The sequence below is a fragment of the Megalobrama amblycephala genome, linkage group LG11 (assembly GCF_018812025.1).
Source record: "Megalobrama amblycephala isolate DHTTF-2021 linkage group LG11, ASM1881202v1, whole genome shotgun sequence".
Classification (NCBI taxonomy): Eukaryota; Metazoa; Chordata; class Actinopteri; order Cypriniformes; family Xenocyprididae; genus Megalobrama; species Megalobrama amblycephala.
Genome location: NC_063054.1, coordinates 25,664,463 through 25,685,525, shown reverse-complemented (window position 1 = coordinate 25,685,525; position 21,063 = coordinate 25,664,463). Strand labels below are relative to the sequence as shown.

The 21,063-nt window shown below is 37.1% G+C and overlaps 1 protein-coding gene across 1 annotated transcript in view; it reads left to right on the top strand.

Annotated features, from left to right (window-relative positions):
- Positions 1–21,063, top strand: part of LOC125278133 (dynein axonemal heavy chain 9-like) — a 102,865-nt gene that overhangs the window by 72,835 nt on the left and 8,967 nt on the right. Inside the window, 9 exon segments of the mRNA XM_048206974.1 lie at positions 3,432–3,596; positions 7,398–7,538; positions 8,119–8,289; positions 8,372–8,494; positions 11,268–11,461; positions 14,277–14,425; positions 14,800–14,927; positions 18,150–18,377; positions 20,107–20,298. Coding sequence (XP_048062931.1) covers positions 3,432–3,596; positions 7,398–7,538; positions 8,119–8,289; positions 8,372–8,494; positions 11,268–11,461; positions 14,277–14,425; positions 14,800–14,927; positions 18,150–18,377; positions 20,107–20,298 — 1,491 coding nt within the window.

The window sequence follows — 21,063 nt, the reverse complement described above, 5'->3', positions numbered from 1 at the left end:
ACTACAGTGGTTTAAAATCATTTTTATAAAGTGCTGAGAATACTTTTTGTGCACCACAAATAACAAAATAGCGACTTTATTCCACAATATCTAGTGATGGCAATTTCAAAACGATGCTTCATGAAGCTTCAAAGCTTTACGAATCATTTGTTTCAAATCAGTGGTTCAGATCGTCAAAATCACATGATTTTAGTAAACAAGGCTTTGTTACGTCATAAGTGTTTTGAAACTTCAATAGTTCACGTGACTTTGGCAGTTTGATACATGCTTCGAACCAGGGGCATCGTAAGTGGGGGGAAAAGAGTGACAGAGTGCATAGGGCCCTGGCGTGTGAGGGGCCCTCGACGATCCTGAAATTATTATTATTATTATTTTACAATTGTGCGCATACACTGTGTCTGCGCTATTTCTCTGTTTGCTCGTTTGACAAGCATTGGCACACGTCTGTGTTGGCACCTCCCACGAGCACAGCATGCACGCAATTTGCATGATTTGATTGATCGTCTAGGAACGTTGCAAAGCGCTAAATGGCTGTGAGGGTGAGCGGACGCGCCGGACTCTGGAGTGTGGTAAACTTCGAATGGCGCCACCGCCGTTCAAACTAAGATCAGGCAATAAGTAAACAGTAAGGGAAATATTTCTTTCCAAAGAGACCAAGTGAGAACCTATATTGTTCGAGCGAGGCGACGGTGACCTACTGTATATGCCGCTGTTTACATTGTGTAAATATATGCTTGCTGAATGGGAGTCTGCATTTTCCTATAATGAGAAACAACTTGTTTCTAAGCCTGTAATAAATGCTGTTATCGTACTCTAAACACCAACGTAACGCGAAAAGTGTGTGACAAATCTTTAGAGATAAATTGTAAATATGGAAAACAATATGTAAACGATGTTTGTGTGGATCTTGCATAAAAATATTAATATGAGCAAACTTAATCATATAATTGTAAGATAGCATAATGAGAAAAACATTAAACATTCCCAAAATTCATCACAAGATCCAGGCATCTATTGTTTACAAATCCAACGCATTTTTAACATTTTACAGAAATGACAAACGTTATTTAAAATTAGGGATGTCCCGATCACGTTTTTTTGCCCTCGAGTCCGAGTCATTTGATTTTGAGTATCTACCGATACCGAGTCCCGATCCGATACTTCTATAATACATAAAAAAGAATAAAGAAGAGCGAAAAAAACAGATCCAGGATCCAGGAACAGTGCTTTTCAGGTTTTCAGGTATCTAACAGTAATCAAATAGTAATCAAATATAAAATATCACTGCATATTATCTTTACTGTATAAAATAAATAATGATTAATCATTATTGAAGTTACAAAAACTATTCAGTCAAGAGCAGTGAGTGATTTCTTTGTTATTTGTTGTTTGATTTAACATTAAAAACAGGCAGCAGGAATAGTTTTTTTTTTTTTTCCCTTTAAGACATGCACATCCAGTACATATACTGTTACACATGCGCTGTCTTTCTCGACTAATATACGTTCACTTAAGACATAACCGACTATGTTTGCTAGGATACTCGCTAAGACGGGCATGTTGACATAATTTTTGTATGAATTTGTCCGCTGAAGCGCAAGACTTGAAAGAGAACTCAGTATTTGCGCGCTGACTGAAATAAGCATGTGCGCGCTTCGGATGAGCGCACACAAATCTTCTCACAGCGCGCGAGCTCTCTTTCGCGTCTTGTTCTTGAAGGTTTAAATCAGCAAAGCTTAAATGAGTTAGTTTAAACACAGATAGAAACGTGTGCTGTTCAGGTCTCACCTGCGCTCGCGCTATCAACACCCGGGTGACGGCGTAAATGACTGGACATTAGAGCAGACGGCACTCGCAGTTAACAGTTTACAAAGAGTGACTGTTTTGTCCACGCTTTCTGATTATCGTTGTTGTAACGTTTTGCGCATCCATCGACTGAAACATACATTATCTGAACTCTGTCTGTTTTCCACGTTGCTATTTTAAACCATATTAACCAATAGATGCGTCGTCATTCGAGATGGGCCGCAGTGAAAGTGCGTACCGAACCGTAAGTGGAGAACCGTACGGTTCGATTTTTTTCTTACCGAGAACCGTTGCACCCCTAATACATATATATCCGAGTCCTGATCGGGAGGTAACGTCCGATTCCGATCGAGTCTGAAACCACGTGATCGGGCCCGATTTCCGATCACGTGATCGGATCTGGACATCCCTATTTAAAATATATATATAAAATTGGCCATCTCAGTAACAGTCATGAAAGATTAAAGTAATATCACACGTGGCATTATTTCTACCATCTATACTATTCAGCAACTTCTCTTAAACTATACACATGTTATGATAGTATAAATATCAGACATGTAGCTAATATATGGCTCAGGGTAATTTCAATCCTGTGTTCATCATGCTTGTAGAGGTACCTAAACTGTTAAATACTTTAGAAAGATTGTAATGTTTTGGTATACAAGGCACAAAGTCTGTTAATAAAACACAATCAATGTGGAATGACATGCGGGTGAGTAATTAATGACATAATTAAAATTTTTGGGTGAGCTAACCATTTAAAGGCCTTCGTATCAGATCCTTCTCTCCACACTTATTTGCGGGACTCTTAAGAAGATGCTATTTGACATGCATTTGTGAGCTTAATTGAATTAATTAGTTTCTGAGGTCTAGATTGGCTGAACTCAAGGATAATTAGTCATCATGCAGTCAATCGTTCCAGTTCAGTGTGCGTATCAGAATATTTGATGATTGAGGAAGATCCACTTGCTGTTTCCCAGAGAGCGACTGTGTGTTCTCACCTTTGCTCACAAAATGTTAATTAGTTTTTGTGCAGATTGACCTCTTCAGGGATGTATTGTGTCTTTACAGTCCAATATGAGATTTTCTGAGATGACTGCTCTCTTAAGTGTGTCTGTGTGATTTGACAGCTTTTTTGTCGCTTGTGTGCATTAGTTTAAACGTAGGGATTGGATCCAACAGCATTGACAGTGTAGATATCTGGTGATGTCTTTGGCAAGAGGAAGTCTGTTAATGCATGCAAAGACAACTGCATATATTGATCTCTTACACCGTGTCTACACCGAACACGACCGTTGTCGCTCGTGTCGCAACAGCTAAAAGCTGTCTACACTGGACCCGACAAAGCGCCCGTTGCAAAGCATTTGTCCTTCATGTCAGTAGGTCATAAATAGAACGAGGCATCAGTTTACTATCTGAGATTTGTCGCTCACATTGCGCCACATCCAGTGTAAACAGCATCACTGATTATAATGGGTTCTATTGTCTTTTGTCGTGTCGCATCATGACGCTCACGTCCGGTGTAGACACGGTGTTAGCCTCTCATATGGCCACTAATGTGCCTGACTTTGCCCGTGGCTCTTGTTTTTAATCACACATCTTTCCATGTTTTTACTTTATAGTCAAACCTTACAAAGCAACAGAACGGCTTCAAAATCACATTAAAAACTCTGGAGGACAACCTGCTCTCACGCCTCTCCTCAGCATCCGGAAACTTCCTCGGAGACATTGAACTGGTGGAGAACTTGGAGATTACCAAACGAACAGCGGCAGAGATTGAAGACAAGGTTTGTAATTGTGTTTTAGCCGTGCCTGTGTTTCATGTCTGACAAAAACACTAACTAGAAAATAATGTTTGCAATACAAAGTGCCACACTTTAATAGAAGCACAACAGTTTATATATATATATATATATATATATATATATATATATATATATATATATATATATACTGTATATACATATATTAGTTTGGAACCACTAAGATTTTTAATGTTTTTAAAAGAAGTTTCATCTGCTCACCAAGGCTAGAATTAATTAAAAATACAGTAAAAAACAGTAATATTGTGAAATATTATTACAATTTAAAATAACTGTTTTCTATTTGAATATATTTCACAAAGTAATTTATTCCTGTGATGGCAAAGCTGAATTTTCAGCATCATTACTCCAGTCTTCAGTGTCACATGATCCTTCAGAAATCATTCTAATATGCTGATCTGCTGCTCAAGAAACATTTAATGTGTACAATTGTACAAAATACAATATTTTTTTCAGGATTATTTGATGAATAGAAAGTTCAAAAGAACAGTGTTTATCTGAAATCTAATCTTTTGTAACATTATACATGTCTTTACTGCCACTTTTGATTGATTTAATGCATCCTTGCTGAATAAAAGTATTCATTTCTTTAATTTCTTTTCAAAAAAATAAAAACCTTTGAACGGTAGTGTATAATGCTACAGAAGCTTTGTATTTCAGATAAATGCTGTTCTTTTGAACTTTCTATTCATCAAGGAATCCTGAAAAAAAAAAAGTACACAACTGTTTTCAACATTGAAAATAATCATAAATGTTTATTGAGCAGCAAATCAGCATATTAGAATGATTTCTGAAGGATCATGTGACACTGAAGACTGGAGTAACGATGCTGAAAATTCAACTTTGCATCACAGGAATAAATTACTTTGTCAAATATATTTAAATAGTACACAGTTATTTTAAATTGTAATAATATTTCACAATATTACTGTTTTTTACTGTATTTTTAATTAAATAAATGTAGCCTTGGTGAGCAGACGAAACTTCTTTTAAAAACATTAAAAATCTTAGTGGTTCCAAACTTTTGGACTGTACTGTATATATATATATATATATATATATATATATATATATATATATATATATATATATATATATATATATATATATATATATATATATATATAAAATATATAAAAGTCATAGGGCTGGAGCCTATCCCAGTTTCTTAGGCCAGTGGCAGGGGAACACAACCTGGACAGATTGCCAGTCCATCACAGGGCTCTCACACACACAAACCACTGGCTGTCCACTTTTTGACTGTCCAATTCACCTAACCTGCATGTCTTTGGACTGTGGGGGAAACCGGAGTACCCAGAGAAAACCCACACTGACACGGGGAGAACATGCAAACTCCACACAGAAAGGACTCCTGGCTCAGCCGGGACTCGAACCAGAGACCTTCTTGATGTGAGGCAACAGTGCTTACCACTGAGCCCTCGTGTTCTGTTACAATAAGGTTTCATTTGTTAAAATTAGTTAACATTAAAGACCCCTTGTGGTGAAAATCAAGTTTTTAATGTTGTTTACATGTCTGTGTGGGGTTTTTAATATGCTTTAAGACAAACCATGTGCAAATTCATATGTCAACACCATTGCTAATATTTTCTCCTTAACTGCAGTGAAAAAAGGAAGAAAAAAAAAAACATTGCTGGTGTCTGTGATGTCACAACCTTGTAACCAATCCCGTCAACGTGCCAGCGGGCTTTAGCATATCATTAACAGCGAACTAGCAGGGGAGTCTCGAGAGAAGCCAGGTTATCCTGGTATGTTTTTGTGTTGATATGAAAAATCATATAGATTTAGTAACATGGCGGGTGTATGATGTATATTACGATGTTATGATGAACTATATGACTTCCTCCACTGACATTGTTCGTTGTTCAAAGCTTTTGTAATGATACTAATAGTTAGAAGGCAGCTGTCTGACTCTGATATGGTGAACGGGAACATTACAGGGACATTACGGGAACATTGTGTAACATTAAACATCAAATTCTCCAAAGCTGTTTGCCAAGCTTTTGATTAAATTTCATATTTGAAATCACCAATGAAATCTGACAACAACTGTCTCAAAAATTTGTTTCTAAACGCTCGAATCATGACAAAAAACGGGATTTTTCAAGCTAATGCGCAGTCTTGTGCCTCTTGTGTCTCATTTGGGAGGCGCGTGTCTGACTGTTTCTATTGGAACCGGAGCTGCAGTGACTCGATTACTTCACCAATCGGTGATTGACTCTTATTTAGGAGGCGGGACTTATTCTGCCATATTGCGCTTTGCACTTTCTCCCATTCAAGACAATATGAGTGACACATCTTGTGTTATAATTCTATAGTCTTTGACTAAATGAGGCAAAGTTACATTGAAGCTGTTTTAAGGCATGAAGTTTTTTTTCACAGGAAAAATGTTTAAATATGTCCTTATGGTTGGTAATCAAAGATGAGTTTAAAGGATAAAATTATTGACTACAGGGGGACTTTAATAATTAATTATAATTCTACAGCATTTATGTTAATCTCAACGTTTGCTAATACATTATTAAGATTAAAAGTTGTATCTGTTAACATAAGTAAACATTTGTTTTAACTAACATTAACAAAGGTGTTACAAAGGTCCTGATAATTTACTCACCCCCATGTCATCTAAGATGTTCATGTCTTTCTTTCTTCAGTCGAAAAGAAATTAAGGTTTTTGATGAAAACATTCCAGGATTTTTCTCCATATAGTGGACTGCAATGCAGCCCAAATGGTTGAAGGTCAAAATTACAGTTTACAGCAATCCCAGACAAGAAATAAGAGTCTTATCTAGAGAAACCATCGCAAATTTTCTAAATTTTTTTTTTTTTTAAATTTTATACGTTTTAACCATAAATGCTCATCTTGAACTAGCTCTCTTCTTCTCTATTTGAATTCCAGCAGTGTAGATGCTGCTAAGTGTATTACTGCCCTCCTCAGGTCAAAGTTTGAACTAAATTGTCATATACAATATGCTAGTGCAAGTATATAACAATTAGTTCAAACTTTGACCTGTGGAGGGCAGTAATACACTTAGCAGTGTCTACACTGCTGGAATTCTAATAGAGTAATTGAGTAATTTTGACCTTCAACCGTTTGGGCTCCATTGAAGTCCACTATATGGAGAAAAATCCTGGAATGTTTTCATCAAAAACCTTAATTTCTTTTCAACTGAAGAAAGAAAGACATGAACATCTTGGATGACATAGGGGTGAGTAAATTATCAGGAAATTTTAATTTGAAAGTGAACTAATCCTTTAACTAATGTTAACAAATGAGACCTTTATTGTCCCACTTTTTTCTGTAACCATTCATATAATCGCTTGCGCTACATACAGAATTTCAATCAATCATGGTTAATTTAAAACCTGAAGTTAAAATCCACCAATGAATGTAGTTTTAATCAATCCAGTCTCTTTTGCAATCTGCATTAAGAATATAAAAGTAAAAATGTACAGTAAGTTGATATAAACAGCACAAATACTCGTGTGGCGAGATGGACACATACTGAACATCCATATGCTTGTGTTTTACTATTTTTTTTATGTATTTCTGAAATGCTAATTGGAAATTGGTTGTAGTTGGTTGTCGTTTGTTCACTATTTGATTCATTAGTTTTTGTTGTGTGGTATATAATACACTTTTGGTATTATTCTGTGATGTTTCATGAACATGAGTAGTTAAATTCAGCATCTGTCAGTTGCTGTATTGGCATATTAATAGTGATGTGCGTGTTTGCACCGTTACAGGTGAAGGAGGCCAAGGTGACGGAGGCTGAGATCAATGACGCAAGAGAACACTACCGTCCGGCGGCGGCCCGAGCCTCGCTCTTGTACTTCATCATGAATGACCTCAATAAAATACATCCCATGTACCAGTTCTCTCTCAAGGTACCTCAGCCACACACATGATTGTGTTCTTGTATTTCTCTTCTCCACCAATGCTGTGATCTGTCCCATGTTGGCTGTTCAGTCGTGATGATCTACAGCATTTAGTGTAATGATCTTCAGTGTATTACAACACTAACTAACAACACAGGCATGTGCTGCTTGCTCTACAGTTATAAAGATAATAAATAGGCAAGATGTCTAATTTTTAATTTTGATTTGTTTTATTATTTTTTTATTGTTCTCCCTAACTGCAGCACAGAATTCTTTAAACAACACTTTATTTTAATGTTCTGAAGAACAGCTTTGCAGACATAAATAGATTATGAATGCATAGTTAATTGTATGTATTGTATTGTGTATGTTCACTGGTTTTCCGTTTTCATGTTTTCAGTCATCATGTCAATGATACAATCTACAGCTATCAAAAAATAATTGCTGCTTCATTTTTGTACAAACGTATGCAGAGAAACTAATTACAGAAATGCCTCATATGAGTAAAACTCGCTACAGTTCTTTGGCCACTTCGATCACATTTCTTTGTTTCTCCTCAATGTTCTGCCTTTGTGCTCCTCATGTTCAGGCCTTCAGCGTTGTGTTTCAAAAGGCTGTACTGAAAGCCGAGCCAGATGAGACCTTGAAGCAGCGGGTCGTAAATCTGATTGACAGCATCACGTCCTCTGTGTTCCAGTACACCACCCGCGGGCTCTTCGAGTGTGACAAACTCACCTACACCGCCCAGCTGGCCTTCCAAGTGAGCCTTCATTTCATTAGACTCCAACACATGCCACGCCTCTGCTTGCTTTTCCTAAACGCACTGTTCATCTCCCCTATAGGTCTTGCTCATGAGTAAAGAGATCAATCCCAGAGAGCTGGACTTCCTGTTGCGGTACCCGGTGCAGCCAGGAGTGACGTCACCGGTGGACTTCCTGTCCGATCACTCCTGGGGCGGGATTAAAGTGAGTCATTTGTCTGTGTTGATCCTTAATTTTCTACAATCTCTCTTTCTGTTATTTATTTCTTTGAAAGGAACAAAATTTGCTCCAAATCTCTCAACTTAACTCACTCTCTGTGCTTGTCATATCTTAATATTTAATTGTCAAACCAGTTCAAAAACAAGATGAGCTTTAATGTCAGGTAAGATTTCAAAGCCATTAACATTATACTTTTATGTCGCTTCTTTGGAGTTTGCAGTTTAAATCACCATCTACATTCACAACATAAGCTCGGTTATTTGACATAAGATCTTTTGTGGTTCATGTAAGAAAGAAAATTAAAACACCATGAGATTAAAGGCCCGTTCACACCAAGAACCATAAAGATAACTATAACCATATAACTATATTAGCATCCACACCAGCGCACAATATCGTTCTATTTATTCTCAGTTTTGTCTTCTGTCACTTTAAATGCTCGAGCTCTTTAAAGCAGGATGGATTCTGATTGGCTGTCAGTGTTTTATTGTTCATCAGCTGGAAAAAATCGTTCTGAAAGTGATTGATTTCAACGATATCGTTCCTCTGTGTCTTTATTGTTCCCCTGTGTCATTATCGTTAAAGTTGTTTTGTGGACTCTGCTATTCTTTTATATTTAGAATGATTTTTAGAACTATATTTTTAACATTATAGTTATCTTCCATGGTGTGAACGGGCCTTAAATGATGAGCAAATTTTAATTTTTGGGGTGAAATATCTGTGTCTATTAACTAAGTGTCTTATACTTAAACTATATACAGTAAATATTAGCTTTTATAGTAATAATGCTAACTATTATTATTGTTGTTGTTGTTATTATTATTGTGGTTGTTATTTTTGTTATCTTTTTTGGGCTGACTTTTTGTATATCACAGTCACTTCATCATAGATACTGAATTAGGAATTCAAAATGACCAAATTAATAGTAACTACACAAACTCATTGGTTAGTTCATTAAAGGGTTAGTTCACCCAAAAATGAAAATTATGTCATTAATGACTCACCCTCATGTCGTTCCAAACCCGTAAGACCTCCGTTCATCTCCAGAACACAGTTTAAGATATTTTAGATTTAGTCCGAGAGCTTTCTGTCCCTTGATTGAAAATGTATGTACGGTAGACTGTCCATGTCCAGAAAGGTAATAAAAACATCATAAAAGTAGTACATGTGACATCAGTGGGTTAGTTAGAAGTTTTTGAAGCATCGAAAATACATTTTGGTCCAAAAATAACAAAAACTACAACTTTATTCAGCATTGTATTCTCTTTCGGGTCTGTTGTCAATCCGGGTTCACAACTCCGCAGTGACACTGCTGACGTAAGACGCTGCTGATGTGTTATCTGGTGCACCCGAGCTCTGTTTACAGTCTGAGGGAGACGCACGCTGTATTCAAGCTATTCTACATTGTTTGTATTTTGGTATTGCTATATTTTTTTAAAATGGTGCATAAGTGTGCATGTGCGGATGTCCTAATCGCCAAAAACAACGACGTAAAAGTGCATTACCAACGCCGACAGATGAAAGGATTCAATGGAATCAATTCAATGGAATCAATTCAATGGAAAGGATTCAATGGAAAGGATTCCGGAAGAGAATACAATGCTGAATAAAGTCGTAGTTTTTGTTATTTTTGGACCAAAATGTATTTTCGATGCTTCAAAATCTTCTAACTAACCCAATGATGTCACATGGACTACTTTGATGATGTTTTTATTACCTTTCTGGACATGGACAGTCTACCGTACATACATTTTCAATCAAGGGACAGAAAGCTCTCGGACTAAATCTAAAATATCTTAAACTGTGTTCTGAAGATGAACGGAGGTCTTACGGGTTTGGAACGACATGAGGGTGAGTCATTAATGACATAATTTTCATTTTTGGGTGAACTAACCCTTTAAGTGCACTATTTCTACCAGTTCCTATCTATTCTATTATTGAAAAGCACTTACTAAACATCTAACTCTGTCTAAGCACTTCTGTAAGTGTGGTTTATAAAGAAACACACACATGTTTACATGTTTAGCAGTTTTTGGCATGAAGACACTTTACTTTGTAGTTGAATTTGAGCTCTTCTGTCATCATTACCTCTCTTCTTTTTGATAAGATTGCACATTGTCCTCTCAGCATGCCTGCAAAATGATGCATACTGAATGAAACATGTATTATTGATAAAAGCTTAGCAGACATGAAACACTTCTGGAAAGTCGATGTGGCCTGCAGTGTGCCATGCTAAACTCTAGTAAAGCTTTTTTCTAATTATTTTGCATGCAGCTTCATATTAAATCTGAGACAACATAAAATAAAAAGTACTTCTAAAAAATAATTTGCCATAACGCAAGGACCGTTTCAAACGAACTAGTGTAAGCTGAATGAAAGTCTGTGGACGTATTAAACCTGCTAAAGACATACCTTTTTCGTCAACACTTGACCCAGTAATATTAGCACTTTTTATCTTTATTTTCTCTATTTGTGTATTTATAAAAAAAAAAAAAAATGTCCTTGCTACGAACACTTTGTTTGTGAAACTGGGACTTGACACGGCACTTGATTGCTTCTACTATTTTCATTTGTAAGTCGCTTTGGAGAAAAGCCTCTGATAAATGACTAAATGTAAATGTATTAAATGTAAATCAACTTCCTTTTGAACCTTTCATACTTCAGCTGGTTTTATGTGATACCTGTAATCAGTATTTTATCTTGCTAATGATTTATTTAATGAAAGATTGGTGACATTATGTGGTGATATGTGTTTCAGTCTCTCTCTGCCATGGAGGAGTTTCATAACCTTGACCGGGACATTGAAGGCTCGGCTAAACGCTGGAAGAAGTTTGTAGAGTCCGAGTGTCCGGAGAAAGAGAAGTTCCCTCAAGAGTGGAAGAATAAGACGTCAATGCAGCGGCTGTGCATGATGAGAGCGTTGCGTCCTGACAGAATGACCTACGCTGTCAGGTCAGACCACATCTAGACATTTCCACCTTATTTTGCCATGTTTATGTGACTGCATTTGCTGCATGGTAGCAGCCCAACCGCATATATGCATAACTATAATTGTTTTATTAACTTGTTTGAACTCTTTTTGAATTAAGTACTAGTATGATCAGCTAGTGATTAGTCAAAAATTAGTCAATTATGAACAGTCTTAAAGAAAAAAAATGTGATGACTAACTTGTAAGACTAGTCTTAGCAGTATGCAACCGGCCACTGAACTCAGGTGGCTGTAGTTCATGAATGCTTTGGAATACAAACCTAATTCTGGTCTCTGTTTAAAGACACTCAGCTGATTATTGCAGAAGTGAACGTTACAGAAGTTTAAATTTACTGTAAAGTGAATGTACTGACCTAAACATTTTTATTTAAAAAAATAATTTGGCTTCTAAAATTACTAGAAAATCAAACCAGGTTGTGTCCAAAACTGAAGTTGATATTACAAAAAATTAGTGGCTAAAAGGTTTGAAAGTACCGTTTCCAAGGTAACACAATGTCTGATTTCAAAAAGTGATTTTGAGTGTTTAAGCTTTCGAATATATATACCTAATATATGATGATTATTAAAATATGTGATAGGGGAAAAGTGCCAAATGTGACTAGCAGCTAACAGGCTAATTTATTATTTATTTACAAATTAAAAAAGATCAACCTGCTTTATAGAGACCGACATCTGCCATTAGTCAAGAGTTAGTAGTTGAGAAGTTTATGCAGTAGAGTCCATGATACATGAACTTTAGGAAAACAATGGCAGTGTTACAGTTTTTCTCCATTAGTTTGGCTCATTTCTTGAAACAGAAATTACATTCTCAAAACTACATGGACAAACCTCTAAACCACTTGGCAATTGTTCACAACAGAATTGAATTTCTCATTCATTTTGCAAATTGCAAATGTCTAAGTACATGTCTCAATGTCTCAGTACATCTTTGCGAATGATTAAGTACAGGTAGCCTACATTTAGCACAATTTCCAAGTGAATAGATCTTGTTGATCTAAACTGATTGTTGATTCTCAGTCTAATGGTTGTTTTCTCCAAAACGTTGTCATCGTCATTTCATTGTATAAGTCATCACATGCACAATAGTCTGTTCAATTGTCAATATGTATGAATACCATATATGAATCCTTGGAACATTTGATAAATTTATTACAGCAGTTGACAGTCAGGTGAAACTAGAACTTGACTAACATGTAACATGTAAGTCAGTTACTGGTTGTCCATCATTATAACCTTTTTACAATTAAGCAGTGGTTCCCAAACTTTTTTGTCTTCAGTACCCACTTTACCTGATTTGTGTATCCAGGTAATCCAGGTATGAAAGTATTTGATTTATCTGACTTCAGCATTTTGCCTAAAAACTGCAGCTTACTGTATGATGCAATTATCATTATAATCATTATTTTGAAGAATATAACATAAAAAAAAGAAAAAAGAGTCAAAGAGCTGCAATTAGTGCCTCCCATGTAAATCTATCTAATACTGTGGGTCTTACTGTAACATTTCAGTAAGTCAGTCATTGATGATTTCTCCCTCCCTTTTCTGTCAAATACCCCCTGTAGTACCTCTGCATAGGGGTACATGTACCCCAGGTTTTGAACCACTGGAGTAGTGGCCAGTAGTGTGTTGAACTTGTGGAGAACATAGAACATTCCTATGTAATGTAGTGTATGACTCTTCTGTATGACTGATTTGATGTTTTCTTTTTTTACGCTATTGTAGAGAATAATGGCATTGGCAGGAAATGAGCGACCAGTGAAGAACTGTTAGTTGTGAAACTCCAGCTTTATTTACAGCACTGTAGGCTGCATATAATTTTCATTGATTTTTGTTTGTGTGTTTATATTACAGTATATTATGCTGTATACATTTTCTTTTTACTCTGATGTATGGAAGTTACTTTATGTGTGTGAATGATAATGGTTACAGTGATGTCAAACCTTGGAGGCTACTCTTACCCTAAAATCCTATTTCTTCTTTTTTTTTTTTTTTCTTCAGTTTTATACACAATTGTATTCTGTTAGCTAGACAAAAAACGTAACCATTGTCAATGAATGACTGGGCTAAGACTGAAAGGTGGACATGAGGGATATTTCAATGGTCCTCTTCCAAAGTGACAAAACATCTAAACATTTTGACTTGCAGTGCTTACACAATGCCAAAGGGACAAAGCATTTTGGTGGCACTGACTGTTTAAATGAGAAGGAAATTTAGTTTTGACACATGAGTGAACTGTTTTGGGAGAGGTATGAGCTTTTGCAGGTGAACCATGGTGTTGTGCCGAACCATCCACGTTACTTTGGCAAAAGCACCAAGACTGTTGAGAATGTCCGGTCTGTTTCAAGAAATGAGCCAAAGCAATTGAGAAGGATCTTTGCCATTTCTGTGGCACTGACTCTTTAAATGGAAAAGGAATTTAGTTTTGAAACATGAGTGAACAGTTTTGGGAGAGATATTAGCTTTTGCAAGTGAGCTATAGTGTTGTGCTGAACTGTAAGACTGTTTTGCCAAATTATCTTAGAGTTTTGAGAATGTAATTTCTTTTTCAAAAAATGAGCCAAACCAATGGAGAAAAACTGTAATATAATAAGACAGTGCAGGCCAGTGTCTTTGCCAATGAGAATCAGTCTTCACTAATGCTCTGTGTAGAGTTCAGTTCATTCAGCGCTCTTTAACATGGTTCACTTGGAACCTATTGAAATAATAAGCTCATCATTATTACAGTGTCATAATAATGAGTTTGTAAAAAGCCAAGTAATGAGCTTGTTCACTCTTCAGAGATTTTGTGGAGGAGAAGCTGGGCAGTAAATATGTGATGGGACGCTCAGTGGACTTCGCCGTGTCTTATGAGGAGTCGGGAGCCGCCACACCCATGTTCTTCATCCTGTCTCCTGGAGTCAACCCACTGAAGGATGTGGAGAAACACGGTACAAACCATTTACATCATTTCACCAAAATGTTGCAGTAATCCAGTGATTTAAAGCTAAGGTATCATTTTGGCATTTTCCAAATGTCATTTTGGTATTTTTAAAATGACCCCTTAAGATCAGCAGTTACCTGCACTCAAAGCCAGTTGGCTTGTATAAACTAAACATAGTCTGTCAGTGCTAATTATTTTATCCAGACTCTTACTTTTCCTCTAAGGCAGATTTGAAGGTTTACTGATAGTCATGTGAGTGATCAGATTAAACACGCCTGTGATAGCAACTAGTCAAATCACACGCTAGCCGATTACCGAGGGCTTGCGAAACACCTCAGACACTTCAGATCTGTAATCTGACCCTTTAATAACATCCTGCAGGAAGAACACTGGGATACACATTCGACAACAAGAATTTCCACAACGTCTCGCTGGGCCAGGGACAGGAAGTGGTGGCAGAACAGGCTCTGGATATTGCAGCGAGAGAGGGACACTGGGTGATTTTACAGGTAAAACACTAAACACCCACAGCTGCTGCAAACTGAGTGTCAAATTGCTAAACATTCAAAGAGCATCATGAGTCCAGGTGTCTGATGCAGTAAAGCACACTGGATCAGTAAAGTTTACACAGTGGTCACATTTACTCTTTTAACTGATTGGCATTATTGGTAACAATAAGGGTTCATTTGTTAACTTTAGCTAACTACATTAGTTAACATGAACTTATGATGAAAAGTAATTCTAAAGCACTTATTTATCTTAATTTCAGCATTCACTAATACATGATAAGATACTAAATATGCAGTAATATTATTGATCCGACTTCACTGACACTATCAGATAAGAACAAAACTTGAACTGATTTGGTGGTGTCTGCCTCACGGCTCTCACTCACGGCTGATTAAATTACCTGTTGTGGTCTGCCGGCAGAGAGGAATACCTGTCCAGCCGCTGTCCATTAGACCGTATCCATTAGACCGTGTCCATTTCATTCGAATGTCACTTTCCGACCACAGCTGTTTATTACACATTATTTTGGACGTCCTCAAGCAGACACCCACATGTACAAACTAGCCATATAGATGTGGTTTGCTTAAAACACAAAACAATGTTTGATATGTCAAGAAAACACAGAGGCTATTGGTCTGAATTCAAATGTTCTGATGTAGATGAATCTCACGAGAAAATGCTGCATAATGGAACGCAGGAATATATTTCACTCTTTCAAGACGCACCTGCACAGAATCACAGTGACTTTTATTGAAAGGATGAAGCGGCGGAACATGAACATCTTTACGTGAAATCCCCCTGCACGCTGTGCTGGTCAGAAACATGGAGATGAGTGTTAGTTTATTTGCCTTTGCATTGAGTAATCTCAATCAGTGGACCCAAAGATTCCCATCTCCATACCACCTTCCCACAGTCTTCATCAGGCCGTTTCATCTCCTACCTCAGCGAGTCTGTTTCAGCCCACTTATGAATTCAGGCTTTGCCAGGGAGATGGTGGATCAATGGAAAGTTTCCCTCCAGCGAAGGTTAATTAGATTGCAGCACACAGGGTCCTGTCCAGCAGAAATGCAGAAATCCACTCACTGTACAGAGGTAATCAATTGCTAATATTGGAGCAGAAAATCCTCAGACTTCAGCTGACCAGAGTTCCCCTCTTCTTTTGGATACACAATGAGCAAAGACGAGGAGAGCAAGGTGAATTTGTTCGCAGACGACTATTATTTGAAAAGTGTCTGGATAGTGTTTAACTTTAATGGCTTTTCTGGAAGGAATATGCTGCATTCAGCCTTTTAAAACCACTGCCGCCCGCATTATCAAGCTTGACTGGCAGATTCGGCAGGAAAGTGGATTCCTGTGAAGCCCAGTTACAATGCACATATTTCAATCCTTTGAAATAATGAAATTATAATTCAATTCAATTTGTACAGTGAGGACCAAATGCATCAGTTTTGCAATTTAATACACCTTTTCAGTACTAATGATAGTAATGAACATTACCATTTGAGTACAATTAAAATGGATCCCAGAAAGTCTTAGTGTTTGGTGTGTCCTCATTTAGTTAAAGGGTTAGTTCATCCAAAAATGAAAATTCTGTCATTTATTACTTACTCTCATGCCGTTCCACACCAGTAAGGCCTTCGTTAATCTTCGGAACACAAATTAAGATATTTTAGTTGAAATCCGATGGCTCCGTGAGGCCTTCATAGGGAGCAATGACATTTCCTCTCTCAAGATCCATGAAGGTACTAAAAACATATTTAAATCAGTTCATGTGAGTACAGTGGTTCAATATTAATATTATAAAGCAACGAGAATATTTTTGGAGCACCAAAAAAAACAAGATAATGACTTATTTAGTGATGGCCAATTTCAAAACAATGCTTCAGGAAGCATTGGAGCACAAATAAATCAGTGTATCGAATCTGCTGTTCAGAGCGCCAAAGTCATGTGATTTCAGCCGTTGGCAGTTTGACACGCGATCTGAATCATGATTCGATACACTGATTCATTGTGCTCCAATGCTTCATGAAGCAGTGTTTTGAAATCGGCCATCACTAAATAAGTCGTTATTTTGTTTCGTTTTTTGGCACTGCAAAAATATTCTCATCACTTTATAATATTAATATTGAACCACTGTACTCACATGAACTGACTTAAATATGTTTTTAGTACCTTTATGGATCTTGAGAGAGGAAATGTCATTGCTCCCTATGAAGGCCTCACTGAGCCATCGGATTTCAACTAAAATATCTTAATTTGTGTTCCGAAGATGAACGAAGGTCTTACAGGTGTGGAACGGCATGAGGGTAAGTAATAAATGACAGTTTTTTTCATTTTTGAGTGAACTAACCCTTTAATGATTTAACAGTGTTTTAAAATCAAGTCAGCTCCTAAAGAAAGCAAAAATCAAATGCAGTTATCTTAGCACACTGCATTTTTCACATTCGTATGTGCCGCAAAACATTGCCTGCAAAAGCTGCATGTTTCAGTTTTCAGACACAGCAAATGACATTTCATCCAAGAATGTTAAAACAGCAGAACGTTAGCAGCTCTCAACTGTGTTTGTGCCCGAGAGAGAGAGAGAGAGAGAGAGACAAAGAAAGAAAGAGAGAGAGAGAGAGAGAGAGAGAGACAAAGAAAGAAAGAAAGAAAGAAAGAAAGAAAGAAAGAAAGAAAGAAAGAAAGAAAGAAAGAAAGAAAAGCTTAATTTCTGAGGTGGGCTTTAGCTCATCCTTGGTACTTTCAAGTCATTACAAACCAACTGCAATATTGACATAATTTTTAGTTTAATTTTTAGTCATTTTAGTTTTTCTTTCATTTAAATCTTTCTCAGGATCAATAGGGCTGTTATAGTGATTTTAACAATGTGATTTCATTCAGCACAATGTTATATTCTGCAGATAACAGCATTAAGGAGATGTTTGTGCTCTTGCATTATCAGTTACTGTTATTTTTATAGTGTGTGTGCTGTGAAATCTGTCATTTTTGTTACCAGAATTTCCCCTTTTTCCCTTTTTATTTATTAGATTTTTTTTAACAAAATGCAAAACATTGCAGTTTAGAGCTTTAGACAGCACAAAAGGCGATACTTGTGTGGAAAATTGTAGAAGGATTTTTACATCACCTAACCCTAACCCTTAAATTGCATCCTCTTGTTCATTGTGTTATTCTTTACCCACTACAAACTGCCATCAGAGATCTGTCTCTTCTGTCAAAACTAGAATATCCATTTGGTCTCTAAATGGCTGGGAACTCTCGAGAAGAAGCTGGAGCAGCTTGCGGAGGGCAGCCACCAGAACTTCAGGGTCTTCATCAGCGCAGAGCCATCATCCTCGCCCGATAGCCACATCATTCCACAGGGCATCCTGGAGAACTCCATCAAAATCACCAACGAGCCACCGACGGGAATGCATGCTAACCTGCACAAAGCCCTGGATAACTTCAATCAGGTACGGTGACCTGCAGATAATCACACGCTTCTGACACCTAATCCAGCTGCTTCAGGTGCCTTTGGATAAATATGAAACATACTGCAACTGCAATGAGTTGCAGTGTGGTAAAGTACACACAGTACAAGGACTGTCACATAGTTGCATACTACTACAATTATGTTGTGCAATATTTGCCCAAAAAACCCTCAAATCTATTAATGCATAAATATTGTTTTTGGCGACAATAACAGACAATAACAAAATCAGCCTGATATTTATGACTTCATGCCATCCAAAAAATATAAAAAAGATTTTAATTTCAGAAATTAATCTAAATATGGCCATCATAGAAGAGGTGTGTTTAAGTTAATTTTATGTTTTCTGTTAGCATCTGCTTGTTGTGAGATAATCTCTGTGACCAAATGCGTGTGCGGTGCTTCTGCTAATTACAGTTCTGTATGTGTTCTCGATGAAGCCTGATCTGTGGCAGGACTTTCGAGCTCACTCCAGGCTGATTCTAGTGCTGATGACTCTCACTGAGTCACATTCTAGTCATGTACGCACTTTGAAAGCAAATCAGTGGCAGAGAAAAAGGCCTAAACAACTCTCGAGGAGGTAGCAGTAATCCAGAAAATGACAACTACTTTCATATTGACCTTTTCCGGTGTCTTAGCAAAGAGCAAAGAGTCAATTGCTTCCTTTCGGCGTCGTCAAATTCAAATGATTTTTTTGGTGTTTGTTTTGATTGTGACGAGCAGTGAAACATCGCTATGGAGATCATAAACTGAGACTCGTTGGATGTGTGTTCAAATTGGTGTGAGTGCTGAATGTTAATGCTGTCGCTTGCGTCTGGATCAGAGCTTCAACACCTCCTCTATTATTAAAGCTGCACCAGCAGAACAAACTACTGTATAAGGGCCCCCATTGCTTATGACATATAAGCAGAGGATATTTGTTTAATGATGTTATTGGATTGCTTGTATCCCTTGGATTGCACCTCAATCCCTTACTGTAAAGCAAATGTACTGAACTAAACATCTTGTATTTTATACAAAATATATATTTTACATAATAATTTGGTCTCTAAAATGGTTAGAAAATCAAAGCCATATGTCTAACCGAGTTGTTTTCTAAAGTTGATATCACAAAAATTGTAGCCACTAAAATGCTTTAAAGTACCATTTCCATCGTAAAAGCAATGTCCAGTTTCAAAATGCTTTCACATAATGAATTTTAAGTGTTTAAGCTTTTGAATGATACCTAAATTATTATTAATTAAATATGTGAGAGACAAAAAAAGCATGCCAAGTTTCCTGCTACCGAAACACTGACTGTTAACAGACTGTATCAGCAGCACCAGATCGACCTACTGTATAAGGGCTCCTATAAGCGGACAAGTATTTTTTTAATGATGTTATTAGATTGCTTGTACAAACAAACGCATCCCATGAGGTGGAGGTGCCATTTGGCTCCTGACCCCCTCGATCCCTCAAACTCATTGAAGTGATTTGAAATGATGAGCCTGGCGATGAAAGCTCTGACAAGCAGTGACAATTAAAAAGGAGTCTCAGCTCCTAAATATATTGGAATGAAGTCATTCTTTTGTCTGTCCTAATGGCTGATGTCCAACTGGGAACAATGAAATAGCAGCGGCAAAGGTTTTCACTTTCAATGCTTTCTCTTTGTTCTCAAGTCAAATCTTGTTGGCAGAATGTGAAGTGTGATACTGATGTGTCCTAATTGACAGGATACTCTAGAGATGTGTGCCCGCGAGAATGAGTTCAAGAGCATTCTGTTCGCCCTGTGCTACTTCCATGCAGTGGTGGCGGAGCGGAGGAAGTTCGGCCCTCAGGGCTGGAACAGGAGCTACCCATTCAACACAGGAGACCTGACCATCTCTGTCAACGTGCTGTACAACTATCTGGAGACCAACAGCAAGGTAAGTGCATGTGTTTGCCTATTGAACTAAGAGAGAGTGACACACTTGCTGACATATGCGTTGTTAAAAAGACTGATTGTGGATCTGAGCATGTTTAATTACTCACACAGACCTACACATCAACCTCCACAATTTAATATTTATGCCCTTCATTACACAGAGCAATTATGCACCAGTCCTCGCTTTAATGGCAAAAACCCAATATAAATAAGAGTCATGGACTAAGACTAGATTTGCATTTTCTGATAGTGGGAAAGAGTCAGATGACTTTGCTTCAGTGTGAATTAAATGATAAAGCCAGTGTCATGTTACAGTCAGTTTCACTCGAGTGCTGTGAATCGCTACAGCTATAAATTGTTTCATATACAGTAAAAAGGCAACACCAATCACAATTCATCATGCAAACTGATGTGAGAAAGAAGACCAGCTGTAATTCAGTATGCAAATGTTATTAAAAAGCGTTTTGAATATTGAACATCTATTGGTTTAAAGGGATAGTTCACCCAAAAATTGGCATCATTTACTCTTTCTCATTTACTCTTAATTCATACTGCCAAGATCCAAAATGGACAATTAGAACATGATGAAAGACAGCAATATGACTTGTGCACTATAATCCACAGCAGAGAATTATCAGTGAACAGTAACTTATATTTCTGATTGCTTTTTGAAGACTTGGAATATAGTGCACTGTCCTATAGACTGATTTTATGGTGTTTTTTTAGGAGCTTAGAAGTATAAATCATCATCCAGATGTATTTTATT